At 43.5% G+C, this 21,900-nt stretch overlaps 1 protein-coding gene across 3 annotated transcripts in view; it reads right to left on the reverse strand.

Annotated features, from left to right (window-relative positions):
• Positions 1–21,900, reverse strand: part of LOC110492379 (nuclear receptor coactivator 3) — a 113,520-nt gene that overhangs the window by 22,223 nt on the left and 69,397 nt on the right. For all 3 annotated transcript variants that reach the window (XM_036947354.2, XM_090203524.1, XM_036947353.2), the window contains 2 exons: positions 13,135–13,242; positions 12,064–12,224 (listed from right to left, as the gene is read on the reverse strand). In XM_036947354.2, the coding sequence (XP_036803249.2) occupies positions 12,064–12,224; positions 13,135–13,223 (250 nt within the window). In that variant the 5' untranslated portion in view covers positions 13,224–13,242. The remainder of the gene's footprint in view (positions 1–12,063; positions 12,225–13,134; positions 13,243–21,900) is intronic.

The following is a 21,900-nucleotide window of genomic DNA, read 5'->3' on the forward strand; positions in this document are numbered from 1 at the left end:
AGGTCCGCAGGAATTAACACCCATAGCAAGGACGTTAAAGTTCAAATTTCTCCCGCTCTCATTCAAGACCCTATCCAGGGCCCGCTTGATCAAGAAACAAGCCCCCGGGCTTTGTCTATAGACTCTGATACAAAGGTTGCGAAGAAAAAGGTCAAACGCTTCGTTAAAGCCAAGCCCACTCAAAATCGGAAAAGTCAATCTGCTTCCACCTTGAATAGAAATGGCACATCACATCGTTGCGAACAACCACTCCACTTTGTGGAAAATATGTCCACGAACCACGAATCTAAACGGCCATACCTGGAAACCGTCCTGGAGGACTGCTTAACTTGTCATGCACTAATTGATTCGGGTGCGACAATATCACTCATCTCTCAAACATTGTTTGATGATCTCAAAAGGGCTTTGAAGCCAACTAAACGTTGGTTAAAAATGGAATGATGCGACACTACACTTCGAGGGGTCACTCAGACTACCACGTCTATCACATTGAGAGTCATGCTGAAACTACACTTCAAGCACGTATCGCTCGTTCACCCTGTGTATGTTACCAGCCTCGAAACTGTAACCCTGCTACTTGGAGCAGACTTGATGGGTCGGTTACTCCCATTGATGGATTGGAAAACCAACCAGGTATGGTCACAGGCCACCGTGCCTTCTCCACTGACCACACTGTCTTCCCCTAACGCTAGCTGCAACGCAGTCATTCACGAGGGGTATCTGTCGAAAGCACCCCTTGGGAAAAATATGTTTAAAAACTTCTTGGGGCAGAATCCGATCCAAGGAGATATTACGATATCTCGACACATTCCATCAGCCAACTTGATTGACCATTCTTTTCATGATTTCGAGCCAGCTGTCTCTGTGAATACGCAACTTCCCTCCTCCTTGCAGTCGTGCAATACGGTAGTTGAGATGAACTCCTCTTGCCCTTCGGACACTTCTGCAAGCACTGGGGCCATCTCAGCGAGAAAAACATTGATGCGCAGAGTATACACTGCTTCCGATGATACACCTGCTTTGTTGGGGACTATCACCCCTTACAATGACACTAATGGCGTCAGTCCAGCAACTGACCCGATGACTCTCACTGGTGAAACACTTTGCGATATCACAGACCGATATCCTCGTCTCAGTTCGCAGGTACTGAAAGGTTACAGCCATTCTCATAACAACGCGGCCGCTGACAACTCCTACATAGGGTCCGACCTTTTCGTTTGAGCCTTGGATACCAACACCACCCGCTGGTGGGGGGATCCCGAGACACAAAGGGGGGGGAACAGTAGCCCAGACCCATGATGAGCCTCATCGAGGCCGGTGGGGGGGTTGAGACTATGGACAACACCGTACGAGGCCACCAGAGCATAAATCAAATCTAGTTGTAAACTCCCCTATGAGAACAGTGAGGAGCAGACAGGCCCCTAGACGGGGATTATCTTAGAACACATCTAAGATAGTACTGAGGTGTACCACACTGGTCATAAAGGAAGTCCAGTGGACTTGTCCACCTCCAAAACAAATGGCAACAATAATCATTCCTTGCCATGTGTAGGTTCAACTACAATACAACTAGTAAAATGCTCCAATCATGTGTTCCGGTAGTATAATATTTCAGAATAAATCGGTAGGATAACTGGTCCCTTTGAGCACCAGTACCAATGCCAGCGACAGTCAGTCTAGCTACAATCAGTAAGAAGGTTAGAGACCTAACCAATCAAATTACCCTTGACAATAGTGACATAGGAGTCACTCAGAGTGCAACATGTGGAAGGGAATCTCCAGTGCACTCTTCCAATGGTTAACACACGTCACTAATAAATAGAATCCTCCATTCAGGAGGAAAATTATTAGAATCATTAACCACGATCACACCACGTACGACTGGTCCAATACTTAAAGAGTACTTCCGTCGTGAGGGTAGCTCCTCCGTGGATAACATAGCTATGAAATAGACTTCATACCTATCACCACTACAATAGTGAAAGACACAGTGACTTGTAGTAAAAACTACTACAGACTCCCTTGACACCAATTCTGACTGACCTCCAGGCATTGACCTGAAAATTACCTTACGTCAGACTCATTCTGAACAAGTTGTAATCTGCCAGGATACTTGGTTTTCTTCCCTTGACATGCGCGCTTGTGTAAGCATAAACGCACATGCACAACGGAACATCCAATTAGGATTTATGCTAGGATCACTTAAGGGTCCAAGCAAAATACCAGCCTTAGTAAAGTTGAACATTTACTTCTAGGCCTTGGACTCTACAGCACTCACCAGTTTTCTTCCCAGAAGTCCATAGGTCATCCCTGTAGACTGCCCAAAACGAGTGCCTTACAGCTGTAAACTTATCATATAGTTATCAACTTAGAATAGTGCCTAAGCACTTTTTTATAAAAACTACCAGTCTTCAGTTAACCTCTAGCACTTAGCCATCCCGGATCCGGGATCGTGAATACAGCCTCAAGCTCATTACCATAACGCAACGTTAACTATTCATGAAAATCGCAAATGAAATGAAATAAATATGCTAGCTCTCAAGCTTAGCCTTTTGTTAACAACACTGTCATCTCAGATTTTCAAAATATGCTTCTCAACCATAGGAAAACAATCATTTGTGTAACAGTAGCTAGCTAGCGTAGCATTTAGCGTTAGCGTTAGCATTCAGCAGGCAACATTTTCACAAAAAACAGAAAAGCATTCAAATAAAATCATTTACCTTTGAAGAACTTCAGATGTTTTCAATGAGGAGACTCTGTTAGATAGCAAATGTTCAGTTTTTCCTGAAAGATTATTTGTTTAGGAGAAATCGCTCCGTTTGGTACATCACGTTTGGCTACCAAAAAAAAATGAAAATCCAGGCATCAAAACGCCGAACTTTTTTCCAAATTAACTCCATAATATCGACTGAAACATGGCAAACGTTGTTTAGAACCAATCCTCAAGGTGTTTTTCACATATCTCTTCGATGATATATCGTTCGTGGAAGTGTGCTTATTCTCCTGAATCCCAGGAGAAAATGCCCGCAACTGAAGATTACACACCAATTTAGACAAAGGACACCGGGCGGACCCCTGGAAAATGTAATCTCTTATGGCCAATCTTCCAATGATATGCCTACAAATACGTCACAATGCTGCAGACATCTTGAAGAAACGACAGAAAGGGCAGGCTCGTTCCTGGTGCATTCACAGCCATATAAGGAGACAATGGAAAACAGAGCTTCAGAAATTCTGCTCATTTCCTGTTTGAAGTTTCATCTTGGTTTCGCCTGTAGCATGAGTTCTGTGGCACTCACAGATAATATCTTTGCAGTTTTGGAAACGTCAGACTGTTTTCTTTCCAAAGCTGTCAATTACATGCATAGTCAAGCATCTTTTCGTGACAAAATATTGCGCTTAAAATGGGCATGTTTTTTTATCCAATAATGAAATAGCGCCCCCATAGTCTCAACTGGTTAATGATAGTAAAGACACGACAGTGGTCTGCTTGAAACATGTTGGTATCACAGACTCAGACAGGGAGCGGTTGAAAATGTCAGTGAAGACACTTACCAGTTGGTCAGCGCATGCTCGGAGTACACATCCTGGTAATCCGTCTGGCCCTGCGGCCTTGTGAATGTTGACCTGTTTAAAGGTCTTACTCACATTGGCTGCGGAGAGCGTGATCACACAGTTGTCCGGAACAGCTGATGGTCTCATGCATGTTTCAGTGCTACTTGCCTCGAAGCGAGCATAGAAGTTATTTAGCTTGTCTGGTAGGCTTGTGTCACTGGGCAGCTCTCGGCTGTGCTTCCCTTTGTAGTCTGTAATAGTTTGCAAGCACTGCCACATGTAGTACGATTTGATCTTAGTCCTGTATTGACGCTTTGCCTGTTTGATGGTTCGTTGTAGGGCATAACGGGATTTATTATAAGCTTCCGGGTTAGAGTCCCACTCCTTGAAAGCGGCAGCTCTACCCTTTAGCTCAGTGTGAATGTTGGCTTGGCTTCTGGTTGGGGTATGTACGTACAGTCACTGTGGGGATGACGTCCTCGATGCACTTATTGATAAAGCCAGTGACTGATGTGCTGTACTCCTCAATGCCAACGGAAGAATCCCGGAACATATTCCAGTCTGTGCTTCCAAAACAGTCCTGTAGTTTAGCATCTGCTTCATCTGACTACTTTTTATAGACCGAGTCACTGGTGCTTCCTGCTTTAATTTTTGCTCGTAAGCAGGAATCAGGAAGATAGAGTTATGGTCAGATTTGCCAAATGGAGGGCGAGCTTTGAACACGTCTCTGTGTGTAGAGTAAAGGTGGTCTAGAATTGTTTTCCCTCTGGTTGCACACTTAACATGCTGATAGAAATTTGGTAAAACTGATTGAAGTTTTCGTGCATTAACTTCTTCGATATAGGGGGCGCTCTTTTCATTTTTGGATGAAAAACGTTCCCGTTTTAAACAAGATATTTTGTCACGAAAATATGCTTGACTATGCATATAATTGACAGCTTTGGAAAGAAAACACTCTGACGTTTCCAAAACTGCAAAGATATTGTCTGTGAGTGCCACAGAACTGATGTTACAGAAAAAAACCAGATAAAAATACAATCAGGAAGTGCCGCATTTTTTGAAACCGCCTCATGGCAATGACTCCTTATATGGCTGTGGAGGAGCTAGGAGTCAGCTTACCTTTTCCACGTTTTCCCCAAGGTGTCTGCAGCATTGTGACGTATTTGTAGGCATATCATTGGAAGATTGACCATAAGAGACTACATTTACCAGGTGGTCGCTTGGTGTCCTCCGTCGCAATTATTGCGTAATCTCCAGCTGCAGTATTTTTCCGTTTGGCTCTGATGAGAAACCAACTGCCAGGAATGATTTTTCATCGAATAGAATTGTGAAAAACACCTTGAGGATTGATTCTAAACAACGTTTGCCATGTTTCTGTCGATATTATGGAGCTAATTTGGAAAAAAGTTTGCCGTTGTAAGTGACTGCATTTTCGTTTTTTTTTCTTAGCCAACCGTGATGAACAAAACGGAGCTATTTCTCTTACACAAATAATATTTTTGGAAAAAATGAACATTTGCTATCTAACTGAGAGTCTCGCAATTGAAAACATCCAAAGTTCTTCAAAGGTAAATTATTTTATTTGAATGCTTTTCTTGTTTATGTGAAAAAGTTGCCTGCTGAATGCTAGGCTTAATGCTATGCTAGGCTATCAATACTCTTACACAAATGCTTGTGTAGCTTTGGTTAAAGCATATTTTGAAAATCTGAGATGACAGTGTTGTTAACAAAAGGCTAAGCTTGTGTTTCAATATATTTATTTCATTTAATTTGCGATTTTCATGAATAGGAAACGTTGCGTTATGGTAATGAGCTTGAGGCTATGATTACGCTCCCGGATACGGGATTGCTCGACGCTAGAGGTTAAAGTCCCTGGCCACTAGGAGTGCCGCCTCTGGATGAGCATTTTCCTGTTTGCTTATGGCGGTATACAGCTCATTGAGTGTGGTTTTAGTGCCAGCCTCGGTCTGTGGTGGTATGTAAGACAGCTACGAAAAATACAGATGAAAAATCTCTAGGTAGATAGTATGGTCTACAACGTATCACGAGATACTCTACCTCTACCTCAGGCGAGCAAAACCTTGAGACTTCCTTAGATATCATGCACCAGCTATTGTTTACAAATATGCGTAGGCCTCCGCCCCGTGTCTTACCATAGGCTGCTGTTCTGTCCTGCCGATAGAGTGTATAAACCGCTTGCTGTATGTTCTTAATGTTGTCGTTCAGCCACAACTCGGTGAAACATAAGATATTACAGTTTTTAATGTCCCGTTGGTAGGATATACGTCCTTTCAGTTCGTCCCATTTATTTTCCAGCGATTGAACGTTAGCTAACAGAACAGAAGGCAAGGGCAGATTAGCCACTCGTCACCTGATCCTCACAAGGCATCCTGATCTCTTTCCGCGGAACCTACTTTTCCTTTTCCAGCGAATCACGGGGATCTGGGCCTGATCGGGTGTCTGTAATATATCCCTCGCATCCGACTCATTGATGAAGAACTCCTCATCCAATTTGAGGTGAGTAATCTCAGTTTTGATGTCCAGAAGCTCTTTTCGGGTCATAAGAGACGGTAGCAGCAACATTATGTACAAAACAAATTTCGAACAACGTGAAAAAACAAACAAAATAGCATGGTTGGTTAAGAGCCGATAAGATGGCAGCCCTCCCCTTCGGCGCCATCTTAAATTCCTAACACACCTTGAATTCCTAACACACATCTCCTGTACAATCTCCTGTGCAAGTGTGTGTGCAAATAAGAAAACATTAAATGTATGAAGAGATGAGCTGTGAAAGGTGTAAAGTAAACTCTTTAGACACAGATCTGTGTAACTACATCACAATCCACTTATTAAAGCTCCAACAACCACCAGGGGTCAGCGTTTCCCAACCTTCCCTCCACACAAAGCACCAGGTAAGGGGAACAACATCCACATGCAGCCTTCTCTGTCTGAGGAGCGAAGGGGCTGAGACCAGACCAGGGCTGGACGTAGACCAGAGCAGTATAGTGTATGGTTTGGACTAGGTAGCAACTTGCCTTGCTGCCTTCATACTTTATATTTAGTGTGAGATTTAAGAGGCACTGGCTGGCTGGCAGAGATCCAGGCAGGCACTAGGCAACAGCAGTATTAATGCAGAAGCTATCTGGAGCTGGGCTACAGGAATCCTTCCATCTGATTAGGTCCCAGAGGGGACAGATACAGCAAACAGAAAGAAAAACAGCCAGCCCTGCTCTGAAGGTAGAGATCCTAGAGGGGGAAATCAATAATTTCCAGGCCCAGGGACATGTACTAGTCTGTGGCGGCCTAAATGTCAGAACTGGACAATAACCTGACACCCTCAGCACACAGGGGGACTAACACCTACCTGGAGGTGACAGCAATCCCTGCCCCATATGCCTCCCAAGGCACAACATGACCAAAAAAAAGCTCTGCAGCTCTGTCGTACGCTGGTAGGTACAAAGTCAAAGAGAGGCTTCGAGGGGTAGGTACATCTATAGCTCATCTATAGCTCATCTCTTGGCAGTAGTACTGTAGACTACTTTATCACTGACTTCAACCCAGAGTCTCTCAGAGCATTCAGTCAACCCACTGACACCCTTATCAGGTCACAGCAAAATCACAGTCTACTTGAACAGATTAATACTCAATCATAAGGCATCAAAGCCAAAGGAACTGAATAATATTAAGAAATACTTTAGATGAAAGGAAAGTAGTGTGGAAACCTACCAAAAAACATTTAGGCAACAACAAATTCAATCCCTTTTAGACAACTTCCTGGACAAAACATTTCATTGTAATAGTGAAAATGTAAACTTGGCAGTAGAAAACCTAAATAGTATATTTTGACCTCTCAGCTTCCCAATCAAATCTAAAAACGTCAAATAGAAAACTGAAGAAAATTAATAACGATGACAAATGGTTTTACGAAGAATGCAAAAACCAAAGAAAGAAATCTAGAAACCTATCCAAACAAAAACATAGAGACCCAGAAAACCTGAGCCTTTACTATGGTGAATCACTAAAACAATACAGAAATACACTACAGAAAAAGAAGGAACAGCACGTCAGAAATCAGCTCAACGTAATTGAAGAATCCATAGACTCGAACCACTTCTGGGAAAATTGGAAAACACTAAACAAACAACAACACGAAGAGTTATCTATCCAAAACGGAGATGTATGGGTAAACATATACAGTGCCTTGCGAAAGTATTCGGCCCCCTTGAACTTTGCGACCTTTTGCCACATTTCAGGCTTCAAACATAAAGATATAAAACTGTATTTTTTTGTGAAGAATCAACAACAAGTGGGACACAATCATGAAGTGGAATGACATTTATTGGATATTTCAAACTTTTTTAACAAATCAAAAACTGAAAAATTGGGCGTGCAAAATTATTCAGCCCCCTTAAGTTAATACTTTGTAGCGCCACCTTTTGCTGCGATTACAGCTGTAAGTCGCTTGGGGTATGTCTCTATCAGTTTTGCACATCGAGAGACTGACATTTTTTCCCATTCCTCCTTGCAAAACAGCTCGAGCTCAGTGAGGTTGGATGGAGAGCATTTGTGAACAGCAGTTTTCAGTTCTTTCCACAGATTCTCAATTGGATTCAGGTCTGGACTTTAACTTGGCCATTCTAACACCTGGATATGTTTATTTTTGAACCATTCCATTGTAGATTTTGCTTTATGTTTTGGATCATTGTCTTGTTGGAAGACAAATCTCCGTCCCAGTCTCAGGTCTTTTGCAGACTCCATCAGGTTTTCTTCCAGAATGGTCCTGTATTTGGCTCCATCCATCTTCCCATCAATTTTAACCATCTTCCCTGTCCCTGCTGAAGAAAAGCAGGCCCAAACCATGATGCTGCCACCACCATGTTTGACAGTGGGTATGGTGTGTTCAGGGTGATGAGCTGTGTTGCTTTTACGCCAAACATAACGTTTTGCATTGTTGCCAAAAAGTTCAATTTTGGTTTCATCTGACCAGAGCACCTTCTTCCACATGTTTGGTGTGTCTCCCAGGTGGCTTGTGGCAAACTTTAAACAACACTTTGTATGGATATCTTTAAGAAATGGCTTTCTTCTTGCCACTCTTCCATAAAGGCCAGATTTGTGCAATATACGACTGATTGTTGTCCTATGGAGAGAGTCTCCCACCTCAGCTGTATCTCTGCTGTTCATCCAGAGTGATCATGGCCCTCATGGCTGCATCTCTGATCAGTCTTCTCCTTGTATGAGCTGAAAGTTTAGAGGGACGGCCAGGTGTTGGTAGATTTGCAGTGGTCTGATACTCCTTCCATTTCAATATTATCGCTTGCACAGTGCTCCTTGGGATGTTTAAAGCTTGGGAAATCTTTTTGTATCCAAATCCGGCTTTAAACTGCTTCACAACAGTATCTCGGACCTGCCTGGTGTGTTCCTTGTTCTTCATGATGCTCTCTGCGCTTTTAACGGACCTCTGAGACTATCACAGTGCAGGTGCATTTATACGGAGACTTGATTACACACAGGTGGATTGTATTTATCATCATTAGTCATTTAGGTCAACATTGGATAATTCAGAGATCCTCACTGAACTTCTGGAGAGAGTTTGCTGCACTGAAAGTAAAGGGGCTGAATAATTTTGCACGCCCAATTTTTCAGTTTTTGATTTGTTAAAAAAGTTTGAAATATCCAATAAATGTCATTCCACTTCATGATTGTGTCCCACTTGTTGTTGATTCTTCACAAAAAAATACAGTTTTATATCTTTATGTTTGAAGCCTGAAATGTGGCAAAAGGTCGCAAAGTTCAAGGGGGCCGAATACTTTCGCAAGGCACTGTACATGGTCAAATACAAATCTTAGGATACCTGACCACTGTGACTGACCCAAACTTAAGGAAAGTTTTGACTACCTACAGTCTCAGTGAGCATAGCCTTGCTATTGAGAAAGGCCACCGTAGGCAGACCTGGCTCTCAAGAGAAGACAGGCTATGTGCACACTGCCACAAAATGAAGTGGAAACTGAGCTGCACTTCCTATCCTCATGCCAAATGTATGATCATATTAGAGACACTAATTTCCCACAGACTACACAGACCACAAAGAATTTGAAAACAAACCCAATTTTGATAAACTCTCATATTTATGGTGTGAAATACCACAGTGTGCAATCACAGCAGCAATATTTGTGACCTGTTGCCACAAGAAAAGTGCAACCAGTGAAGAACAAACACCATTGTAAATACAACCCATATTTATGTTTATTTATTTTTTATTTTGTACTTTAACTATTTGCACATTTATTCTTAATGTTTACTGTTAATTTTTATTGTTCATTTCACTTTTGTTTATTATCTACTTCACTTGCTTTGTCAATACTATCATATGTTTCCCATGCCAATAAAGCCCCTTAAATTGACATTTAATTGAGAGAGAGGGGATAGAGAAAATGGGATGAGGGGTGCAGAAGGAGAGGGAGGCAGTGGAGAGGTAGAAGGAAAGGTAGAGAGACAGAGGGAGAGAGAAGGGTTAGACAGAGGGAGAGCAAAAGAGAGAGAAATAAAGAAAGAGAAAGGTTGAGAACAAATTTGTAGAAAGAAAGAATGAGAGAACCAGACAGAGTTGTAAAGAGTGAAATCCAATGGCACTTTATTATTCACTTCCGGTAACTATGGCAACCTGTCTCCGGAGAGTCAGTGCCAGCTGTACTTCCCCCTGTCGAGGTGGCAGAGACTAACTGTCACCTCCCCCTGCCTCAGTCTCGGTCTCTGTTCAGACTGACTATCACCTCCCCCTGCCTCAGTTTTGGTCTCTGTTCAGACTGACTGTCACTTCCCCCTGCCTCAGTCTCTGTTCAGACTATAATCCTCCCACTCAATTAGGCTCAGCTAGATCTAGGACACTAAACTGATCTTAAATCAGTGTCTAGGGCCAACTTAAGCCTACTACTCCCTGCGGTTCCCCTACCAATGCCCATCACAGAAGGCTGCTGAGGGGAGGACGGCTCATAATAATGACTGGAATGGAGTAAATGGAATGGTATCAAACACATGGAAACCATGAGTTTCATGTGTTCGATTCCATTTCATTTACTCCGTCCCAGCCGCTACTATGAGCCTGTCCTCCCTAATTAAGATACCACCAACCTCCTGTGCCTCCAAGCCATTGTGAACACCTGTGGTGCCTATCCAAAGGGGGAATGAAACATGCATCAAAAGTCATGTAAAAGTAATGTAAAAGTCTGCAAATGATTCACTATCTACAACAACTTAAACAAGATTGTACCAGACAATAACGGAGGCAAAGCAGTCCACTTTGATTACCTGTAACGGCAGTTACACAACCATAGTTGCTCTCGCACGCACACACACACACACACACACGCACGCACACACGCACGCACGCACACACACACACAGACACACACAGACACACACAGACAGGCACACAGAAGAATTGACATGCACACAAAGCCCTGCCAAAGTTCCCCCCAAACAATCCCCAACAGCCCAGGCTGTGAAATAGTGTGGAGATGAATGAGTGATGGATGAGTCTGTGGCTCTGTGCACCTGGGCCCACAGTTCTCCCTCTCCTCCACCCCTCCCCTCCCCTTCCCTCCTCTCCCTGGCCCAGCTGCTCTGGGGGAAAGACACACAGCCAGGGCTCCAGCCCTCTCACAGACCTGCTCCATACTATCAGCTCTAATTGCCTCCCTCTTAGCCCATCTGGCTTTCCAGTGCCACTCCAGTGCCACTCCAGTGCTAAACCAGTGCTAATCCAGTGCCACTCCAGTGCTAAACCAGTGCCACTCCAGTGCTAATCCAGTGCCACTCCAGTGCTAATCCAGTGCCACTCCAGTGCTAAACCAGTGCCACTCCAGTGCCACTCAAGTGCTAAACCAGTGCCACTCCAATGCTAATCCAGTGCCACTCCAGTGCTAATCCAGTGCCACTCCAGTGCTAATCCAGTGCCACTCCAGTGCTAAACCAGTGCCACTCCAGTGCTAATCCAGTGCCACTCCAGTGCTAAACCAGTGCCACTCCAGGTCTAATCCAGTGCCACTCCAGTGCTAAACCAGTGCCACTCCAGTGCTAATCCAGTGCCACTCCAGTGCTAAACCAGTACCACTCCAGTGCTAAACCAGTGCCACTCCAGTGCTAAACCAGTGCCACTCCAGTGCTACTCCAGCGCCACTCCAGCGCCACTCCAGTGCTACGTTCACATCTGCTAGACTATGATCAAGGCCAATAACACTCCACATGTTTTAGGTGCACTAACAACATTAGGAGCCACAGATTTAAGGGATGATATGATGAAAGTAATGGTGATGGGTTTACTATTAGTCTTGTCCAAAGGCTGACAAAAAGTAGTGTCCAAAATAGGGAATAGGGTGCCATTTCTGTCATTGCCACAGTACTGGTTCTGAGACAGCCATGTCTAGTAGTGGTACTGTGTAGTCAGTGATAAAGTTGCAGATATTACTAATGGGTTACCCACGGCTACAATGGGTGTCTGTCTCTACTCACCCTGCTCTTTTATCTGTCTGATCTGGCGCACCGTCTCCTTGAGGATGGCACACTTGTCTGGCTTGACGTTGAAGCTGTCGATGTCACCGAGGTTGGCAGAGATCAATTCAGCCAGCTCCTCGATGTATTTAGTCTCCTGCTCCCGCCGTCTCCGCTCACACCTACAGGGTGTACCACTATGTGTTATTACCGGTATTCACCATTATTATTTACAGTTGTTTTACCAGGGTTCTATTCATTAGGCACCAAATGGAAGAAAATGGACTGAAACAGGGAGGGACAACCTGAAATTGTACAATAAGAAATGCTTGTATTTGTTATCCATTTCAAAACACTTTTTAAAAAAAATTAAAAATCATGCCCGACTGAATATGACACTGGTAGTTTGACTACGAAAACAGCCTATTTCCATGTTTAAGGTTACCGAATCTGCCCAGCGTCTTTAATGTGCCGAATGTCAAGTACAGTATAGCATTCTGGGGATGTGGTTCGATCACTACAATAACAATCTTTCATTCTCTGAGCATTGACTCATCCATGCTTGGACATACACATTCAACCTTCCATGACTTTGAGAATGGATTTTCAGACTATTCAAACAGAAACTGGTTTCCAACAGGTCAATGTTGAGCTTAACCCAATATCCCACCGAAATAATCTAATGGTCAAATATTGTGTAACCGGTTTCAAACTGGTACAAATTGGCTATGTTTACACAGGCAGCCCAATTCTGATCTTTTATTTTACTAATTGGCATTTTGACCAATCAGATCAGCTCTGAAAAAGATCTGATGTGAAAAGATCTGATGTGAATGGTCAAAAGACCAATTAGGGGTGAAAAAAATCTGAATTGGGCTGCCTGTGTAGACTTGAGTGTAGACTAGATACTCTTAAGGTGAATGACTACAGCTACTAGTGATCTCCAGAGTCAGTAGCCAGGGTTGACCCACAGTAGAATACAGTAAAAAGGCTACATACACCCTGTTGTAATTCCAAATGTATGAATAAAAATGTGTATTATCGGACTTGGCAAAATATATTTGTATGTTTTGTCACCAGCCCCCTACTCACCCCAGACCGGGCGTGTCGCAGGTGGAGAGCTTGCGTTTTCGGTTTTCCGAGCTCAGAGGCTCCATGGAGTTGTCCCCCAGTCCGCTCATCGTGTACACATATCAGCACCTGACAGGGACAGGAAACACAAACCCTTAGACAACAGGTGAGATGATTTGAGGGATGGCCAATAATATGTTAATGTGGCTGTTAGGGAAAAAGACAAACAGGTGTAGGAAACCTCCATATATAAACACATCTAACCTTATGGCTATTGTTCAAACCCAAAGACAGACACCCACACCGACATGAAGGAGAAGCTTTATGTTAAATATACATATACAACCAGGGTACTCTTAAGCTTATATTATGCAAATAAGACACTCTTGGCACAATATGAAAAATCGATACTGCATTTAGCAACGTCTGCTTCCTTCTCTTTCAGGGTAGAGTGTGTGTAGGACCGGCACAGACAGACACACACAGACACACAGACACAGACACAGACACACACACACACACACACACACACACACACACACACACACACACACACATGTAGCAGGATTAGCAGCGTCTCTGACAGTAAGCCAGGCTGCACGACTAACCCGGTTAAGACAGACATCTGTCTCCCACAATGCATCACACTCGGTATACAGGAAGTGGGCTGGCAAAGGAGGGGGGAGAGGAGAGCGAGAAGTCGGCAGCAGGAAGTCTATGCTGATTAGTCCATTTCTTTACCAGTGACGCTGGGGAAAAGTGAGAGGGGGCAGGGGGAGAGGGAGTGAATGCAAAAGGAGGGAGAGCGAATGAGGTAGGAGACAGAAAGGGAGAGGACATAGAGGGGGGAGATTCAGGAAAAGAGCAGGAGGATAAGAGAGCGGTGGGAGACAGAGAGAGGGAGCAGAGAGGGAGAGGGAAAAGCGAGGTGAAGGGGAGGTAGCAAGAGGGAGAGCGGGAAGAGAGTGAGAGAAGGAGTGGAAGAGAGGGGGAGGAGAGAGAAAGAAGAAAAGGACGCATGTAGACAGGCCCATGAGCTTTGAGTCTCTGTGGTGCACGATCGGGAGGAGAACCACACTCCAGTGCCTTTCTTAACCTTCACAGCAAGTGCATAATTTTTATTCCATTGATTACATGGTTACCCTCTGACTGACATGCATGAAGCCTCTAATGAATAGAAAATAAATCCACCAGAGGGAAAGGAAGCAGTGTCGCCATTCTCTCATTCTATCCATTTATTTTACAGATAGTTTATGTTATAATTATTAGTGGTAGCCTAATGTTTATCCATCACTGTGATACATATTTTAATTTCAATCATTGCAAGGACATACGATCGGCTTCACAGAAAGACTAAGTTTGTTGCTACATTATCCCAGCGGTTGACTCAACACCAAATATTGCATTATAAAATTAGCCCACTAGAACGACTCAAGAACAAATGTTCTACCCAGCCTATGCATTCGATCAAGCCTGCTGGTCCGGCAACATCTGTCACACCCTGATCTGTTTCACCTGTCTTTGTGATGGTCTTCACTCCCCTCCAGGTGTCACCTATCTTTCCCATTATCCCCTTTGTATTTATACCTGTGTTCTTTGATTGTCTGTTGGACCTGGTGGTAGTGGGGGGGGTTACTGTCACACCCTGATTGTTTCACCAGTCTTTGTGATTGTTACCACCCCCTTCCAGGTGTCACCCATCTTCCCCATTATCCCCTGTGTATTTATACATTTGTTCTCTGTTTGTCTGTTGCCAGTTCAGCTTGTTTGTCAAGTCAACCAGCATTTTTATGTTTCAGCTCTTGCTTTTCCCAGTCTCTCTTTTTTCTCGCCCTCCTGGTTCTGAGCCCGCCTGCCTGACCACTCTACCTGTCCCTGACCCTGCCTGCCGTCCTGTACCTTTGCCCGACCTCTAAATTATTGACCTCTGCCTACCCTGAGCCTACCTGCCGTCCGGTACGGTTGGCCCACCTCTGGTTTACTGACCCGAGCCTGCCTTGACCTGTCTATTGCCTGCCCCTGTTGGATTATTAAACCATTGTTAATTTGACGTTGTTTGCATCTGGGTCTTACCTTCCTACCTGATAACGTCTAACGTATAACCAAATAAAATAAATAAAATGGAAAAGCCGCCAATGTAGCTCGACAATGTTGGACAGTAGTGTGATGCTCTGCCTCCCTTAGTGTTTCCGTTAGCCGGTTATTATTATATATATATTTTTAAAAGGCGATAAAAATCAGTGCTGGCCAATTGTCAGAGAAGAGAAAATCCCAATGCGAAATGCTTTTTAGACTATTCATTGAAATAACAATTGATGGAAATACATTTGACTGATCATGCTTATCGGTCTATAGGTTCATTTGCATAATTTAGTACTTACTTACTGATTTTATTGTTCCCATGGGGAAATTTTGTTGCAGGGTGATGTACACATTTAAAGTGCCGTTTAAATACAAAACCAAATTGACAATACAACTTCCATAACAGTTACATACCAATAAAAAAATAATAATAACTATAATAAAGAAAAATAAAACATAAAAAATAAAAAAGACTAGCCTGCTGCTGGCCTCACGGAGTCGATAGGAACATTAGCCCGAGCTATTTAGGAGGGATATCACACCTGGCACAAATTATTGTCTAGTTCTGTTTTTCCTGCTGAGGGGTGCCCTATACCTGTGCCCAGAGGGGAGTAGTTCAAAGTCCAGGTACAGGGGGTGGAATTGAATTGGCGCGTGTATATAGTATATTCATGATGTATTTTATTTATCATACACGTACAGCATACAGAGCCTTTACGCAACAAATCTGTCAGACAGTGCGAGAGCTGCTACTACAGCAGCATCTCAAACAGCAAATGCATAGGCAACGGAAGACAAGCTACATCAGCACGTCACACACCACTTTGTAATGAGCTGGAGGCAGTAAGAATAAACATATACTTAATTGTTTGAAAGTTGACCGTTTTATTATATTTGAGGCATGTCTTACCTTCAAAGTAGCGTAGCCAAAATCAGACCATATTGGTGGAGAAAATATGTATGAATATATGAACATTCTTTCATTTTCCAGTAGCCAAAGGCACAACCCTAGTCATATTAGCAACCCACGCTAGTTGTTGCATATAAGATCTCCCAACTTTCAAAATGTCAAACTGATATTTTCCTCTGTCTCGTGAAACTGCTTGCTTGTGCGATTTTGTCAATTGTTTTCCCACTAATTTCACTATGGACAGAACATGCACGCGTACTCTACTGCCTCGTAAGCTTAAAAAAATTATTGTTTATCAACATTTTAAGATAAACGTTCTCATCTGTTGCATCAGACTTATTGCTTTTTAACTTTTTTTAATGAAATACCCCAGGGATCTATCGTCCCACAACTGCCCCAGAGTCTCGAACAAGCTGATCTATGGAATAGGTCAACTTTTCTACTATAGGGGATAGTAGATTGACATAAACCAGAGATTTTGCTGTTCGTTACATGTCTTGTTGGCTGAGGAAAAGTAAAAGTGGACCGTTATTCTAACATCTTCAAAGTGTGCATCAGAATTCGGTAAGAAAGACAGCACATCATTGCAATATTCGACTTGCATGTTCTGTTATTATGAAATACCATTATCTAAATGTGATTTCTGTGATTCTAAGCACACTGGGTGAACGCCCTAATCAGGTTACGTACCCAATGCATATACAGTGGGGCAAAAAGTATTTAGTCAGCCACCAATTGTGCAAGTTCTCCCACTTAAAAAGATGAGAGAGGCCTGTAATTTTCATCATAGGTACACTTCAACTATGACAGACAAAATGAGAAAAAAAAAACAGAAAATCACATTGTAGGATTTCTAATGAATTTATTTGGAAAATAAGTATTTGGTCACCTACAAACAAGCAAGATTTCTGTCTCTCACAGACCTGTAACAACTTCTTTAAGAGGCTCCTCTGTCCTCCACTCGTTACCTGTATTAATGGCACCTGTTTGAACTTGTTATCAGTATAAAAGACACCTGTCCACAACCTCAAACAGTCACACTCCAAACTCCGCTATGGCCAAGACCAAAGAGCTGTCAAAGGACACCAGAACAAAATTGTAGACCTGCACCAGGCTGGGAAGACTGCATCTGCAATAGGTAAGCAGCTTGGAATCAACTGTGGGAGCAATTATTAGGAAATGGAAGACATAGAAGACCACTGATAATCTCCCTCGATCTGGGGCTCCACGCAAGATCTCACCCTGTGGGGTCAAAATTATCACAAGAACCAAATCCCAGAACCACACGTTGGACATGGGGGGACCTAGTGAATGACCTGCAGAGAGCTGGGACCAAAGTAACAAAGCCTACCATCAGTAACACACTACGCCGCCAGGGACTCAAATCCTGCAGTGCCAGACGTGTCCCCCTGCTTCAACCAGTACATGTCCAGGCTCGTCTGAAGTTTGCTAGAGAGCATTTGGATGATCCAGAAGAAGATTGGGAGCATATCATATGGTCAGATGAAACCAAAATACAACTTTTTGGTAAAAACTCAACTCGTCGTGTTTGGAGGACAAAGAATGCTGAGTTGCATCCAAAGAACACCATACCTACTGTGAAGCATGGGGGTGGAAACATCATGCTTTGGGGCTGTTTTTCTGCAAAGGGACCAGGACGACTGATCCGTGTAAAGGAAAGAATGAATGGGGCCATGTATCGTGAGATTTTGAGTGAAAACCTCCCATCAGCAAGGGCATTGAAAATTAAACGTGGCTGGGTCTTTCAGCATGACAATGATCCCAAACACACCGCCCGGGCAACGAAGGAGTGACTTCGTAAGAAGCATTTCAAGGTCCTGGAGTGGCCTAGCCAGTCTCCAGATCTCAACCCCATAGAAAATCTTTGGAGGGAGTTGAAAGTCTGTGTTGCCCAGCAACAGCCCCAAAACATCATTGCTCTAAAGAAGATCTGCATGGAGGAATGGGCCAAAATACCAGCAACAGTGTGTGAAAACCTTGTGAAGACTTACAGAAAACGTTTGACCTCTGTCATTGGCAACAAAGTATTAAGATAAACTTTTGTTATTGACCAAATCCTTATTTTCCACCATCATTTGCTAATAAATTCATAAAATATCCTACAATGTGATTTTCTGGATTTCTTTTTCTCATTTTGTCTGTCATAGTTGAAGTGTACCTATGATGAAAATTACAGGCCTCGCTCATCTTTTTAAGTGGGAGAACTTGCACAACTGGTGGCTGACTAAATACTTTTTTGCCCCACTGTAGGTACTGTACATTTCTCAAATGTCCGGTAAATTAAAATGCTGCAGATCAAATGTCCTTCGCCACATTTCCTAACTGTTCATTAACACGGTACTTCATTTTGTTAATCTGTCGGCCCCAGACTCGAACTCCGGCCCTGTGTGTAGCTAATTGACCATCTCTGCCAATTCATCGCCATTTACCCGTTGTTGTCTTACCCGTTGTTGTCTTAGCTCTCCCAATCAGCACCTGTGAATGCTTACTGCCTCTCTCTAATGTTAATATGCCTTGTATGCTGTTGTTTAGGGTAGATCTCATTGTTTTATTTTACTGCGGAGCCCCTAGTTCCACTCAACATGCCTCAGATAGCTCCTTTGTCCCACTCCCCAAACTTGCAGAGACCGCACCTAGGTTAACTGGCGCCTCCAGAGATGCAACCTCTCTCATCGTCACTCAATGCCTAGGTTTAACTCCACTGTACTTGCACCATACCATACCATTGTCTGTACATTATGCCCTGAATCAATCCTACCACGCCCAGAAATCTGCTCCTTTTTATTTGTTTTATTTCACATTTATTTAACCAGGTAGGCTAGTTGAGAACAAGTTCTCATTTGCAACTGCGACCTGGCCAAGATAAAGCAAAGCAGTTCGAAACATATAACAAACAGACTTACACATGGAATAAACAAACATACAGTCAATAATACAGTATAAATAAATAAATAGGCCATTGTGGCGAAGTAATTACAATATACCAATTAAACACTGGAGTGATAGATGTGCAGAAGATGAATGTGGAAGTAGAGATACTGAGGTGCAAAGGAGCAAGATTAATAAAATAAATAACAGTATGGGGATAAGGTAGTTGGATGGGCTATTTACAGATGGGCTATGTACAGGTGCAGTGATCTGTGAGATGCTCTGACAGCTGGTGCTTAAAGCTAGTCAGGGAGATATGAGTCTCCAGCCTCAGTGTTTTTTGCAGTTCTTTCCAGTCATTGTCGGCAGAGAACTGGAAGGAAAGGCGGACAAAGGAAGAATTGGCTTTGGGGGTGACCAGTGAGATATACCTGTTGGAGCGCGTTCGGTTGGGTGCTGCTATGGTGACCAGTGAGCTAAGGCGGGGCTTTACCTAACAGAGACTTGTAGATGACCTGGAGCCAGTGGGTTTGGCAACGAGTATGAAGCGAGGGCCAGCCAACGAGAGCATACAGATCGCAGTGGTGGGTAGTATATGAGGCTTTAGTGACAAAACGGATGGCACTGTGATAGACTGCATCCAACTTGTAGAGTTGGAGGCTAATTTTGCAAATGACATCGCCGAAGTCGAGGATCGGTAGGATGGTCAGTTTTACGAGGGTATGTTTGGCATCATGAGTGAAGGATGCTTTGTTGCGAAATAGGAAGCCGGTTCTAGATTTAATTTTGGATTGGAGATGCTTAATATGAGTCTGGAAGGAGAGTTTACAGTCTAACCAGACATCTAGGTATTTGTAGTTGTCAACATAGTCTAAGTCAGAACCGTGCAGAGTAGTGATGCTGGACAGGCGGACAGGTGAGGGCAGCGATCAGTTGAAGAGCATGCATTTAGTTTTACTTGCATTTAAGAGCAGTTGGAGGCCACGGAAGGAGTGTTGTATGGTATTGAAGCTCGTTTGGAGTGTCCAAAGAAGGGCCAGATGTATACAGAATAGTGTCTGCGTAGAGAATCACCCGCAGCAAGAGCGACATCATTGATGTATACAGAGAAAAGAGTCGGCCCGAGAATTGAACCCTGTGGCACCCCCATAGAGACTGCCAGAGGTCCGGGCAACAGGCCCTCCAATTTGACACAATTAACTCTATCTAAGAAGTAGTTAGTGAACCAGGTGAGGCAGTCATTAGAGAAACCAAGGCTGTTGAGTCTGCCGATAAGAATGTGGTGATTGACAGAGTCGAAAGCCTTGGCCAGGTCGATGAAGATGGCTGTACGGTACTGTCTTTAATCGATGGCAGTTATGATATCGTTTAGGATCTTGAGCGTGGCTGAGGTGCACCCGTGACCAGCCCGGAAACCGGATTGCATAGCGGAGAAGGTACAGTGGGAACCTGCACATCCTCATTTGCACATCTATCACTCCAGTGTAAATTGCTAAATTGTAATTACTTCGCCACTATGGCCTATTTATTGCCTTACCTCCTTACTTCATTTGCACACACTGCAAACAGATTTTTCTATTGTGTAATTGACTGTACGTTTGTTTATCCCATGTGTAACCCTGTGTTGTTTTTTGTTGCACTGCTTTGCTTTATCTAGGCCTACCTGGCCTACCTGGTTAAATAAAGGTGAAATAAAACAAATGAGAAGCATCAAACTGTAGTTCTGTATGTAGTGAAACATAAGCAGTGTTTTTCAAAGACGCTCCCTCACTCCCTCTCTTTCCCTTCCTCCCAAAAGTGTTTCTTTCAAATCTATCCATCTCTGTCAATCTTTCCTAAGAGTACAATCTCGTGACTGCTTGTCTGTCTGTACTGTAGCTCATCTTCGCATGAAACTACTAAACTACCCTTCCACTGTCTGACGACAGAGAGAGAGAAAGACAGAGAGAAAGAGAGAGAGATGGCTCAAGAGCTCTAATTGCAGAGTGAATGAGGCAGCCCCAGAGAATGGCTGATTAGGAGGGCTACTGAATACCCCAGGGAAATGGGTCACCTCCAGTGTGGTGCGAGTTGCCTGCCCGCCCGCTTCTCCAGCACAGCGCAGGGTGAAAAGTAAATTACACGCCACAGGCAGTGGGGCCTGGTAGGACCCTGGGAGGCAGGGGTGCTGTGGTGGGTACTGGGTATGGTACCGGAGGGGTAGAGGGTGGGACGGGGAGGGGAGGAGGAAGTGGACGATGCCACGACTCCAGAGAGATCTACAATGAGTGTAAGTAAACGTTGATGGAGATGTGGTCCACCTCTTTCTCAATTAACATTCTGCCCACTTCCATTTGCCAAGAGTTGTGACCAATATTCCCTCTAATATTGTCTGGCACTGAGCAAATTTCAGGTTTGCTGAGCACAAACATGAACCTTGTGAAATTTCTGTGCAACTTCCGGCGCTCATTTACTGTGAACACTGAGGCTGTACCCGCTTTGATTTACTGTTTTGGTAGCCAAGTAGGCTACTATGGCTATTTGGTCATAATGTAGGCCTACCACAAAAAACTCTGGAGAAAATGCATTACATAACATATTAACATGTAAATAGCGGTTCTGCCATTCAGCCTACAGTAGCAGCCCCAATATGTGGTGTTCAATGTAGGCCTACATGCAGGGATTGACATTATCTGTTTATCCACTTGTCCTTCAGACTGAACATTTTGTTGTGTTGTTTGATGCAAGAAACCATACCATTACCATTATTACCAAACCATACCATTATTACAGAGAATCAGACAAATTATGCTACCCTTATGCTATCCTCTACCTATTGGTTACATAGCATATTCAAGCCTGTCTCAAAATACAACACTGCCCCTTTAAGACATAAAAAAAAGCTCTTTACCTGACTCGCTTTCAAA

Source organism: Oncorhynchus mykiss, chromosome 16 (assembly GCF_057628025.1).
Source record: "Oncorhynchus mykiss isolate SJ-2025 chromosome 16, ASM5762802v1, whole genome shotgun sequence".
NCBI lineage: Eukaryota > Metazoa > Chordata > Actinopteri > Salmoniformes > Salmonidae > Oncorhynchus > Oncorhynchus mykiss.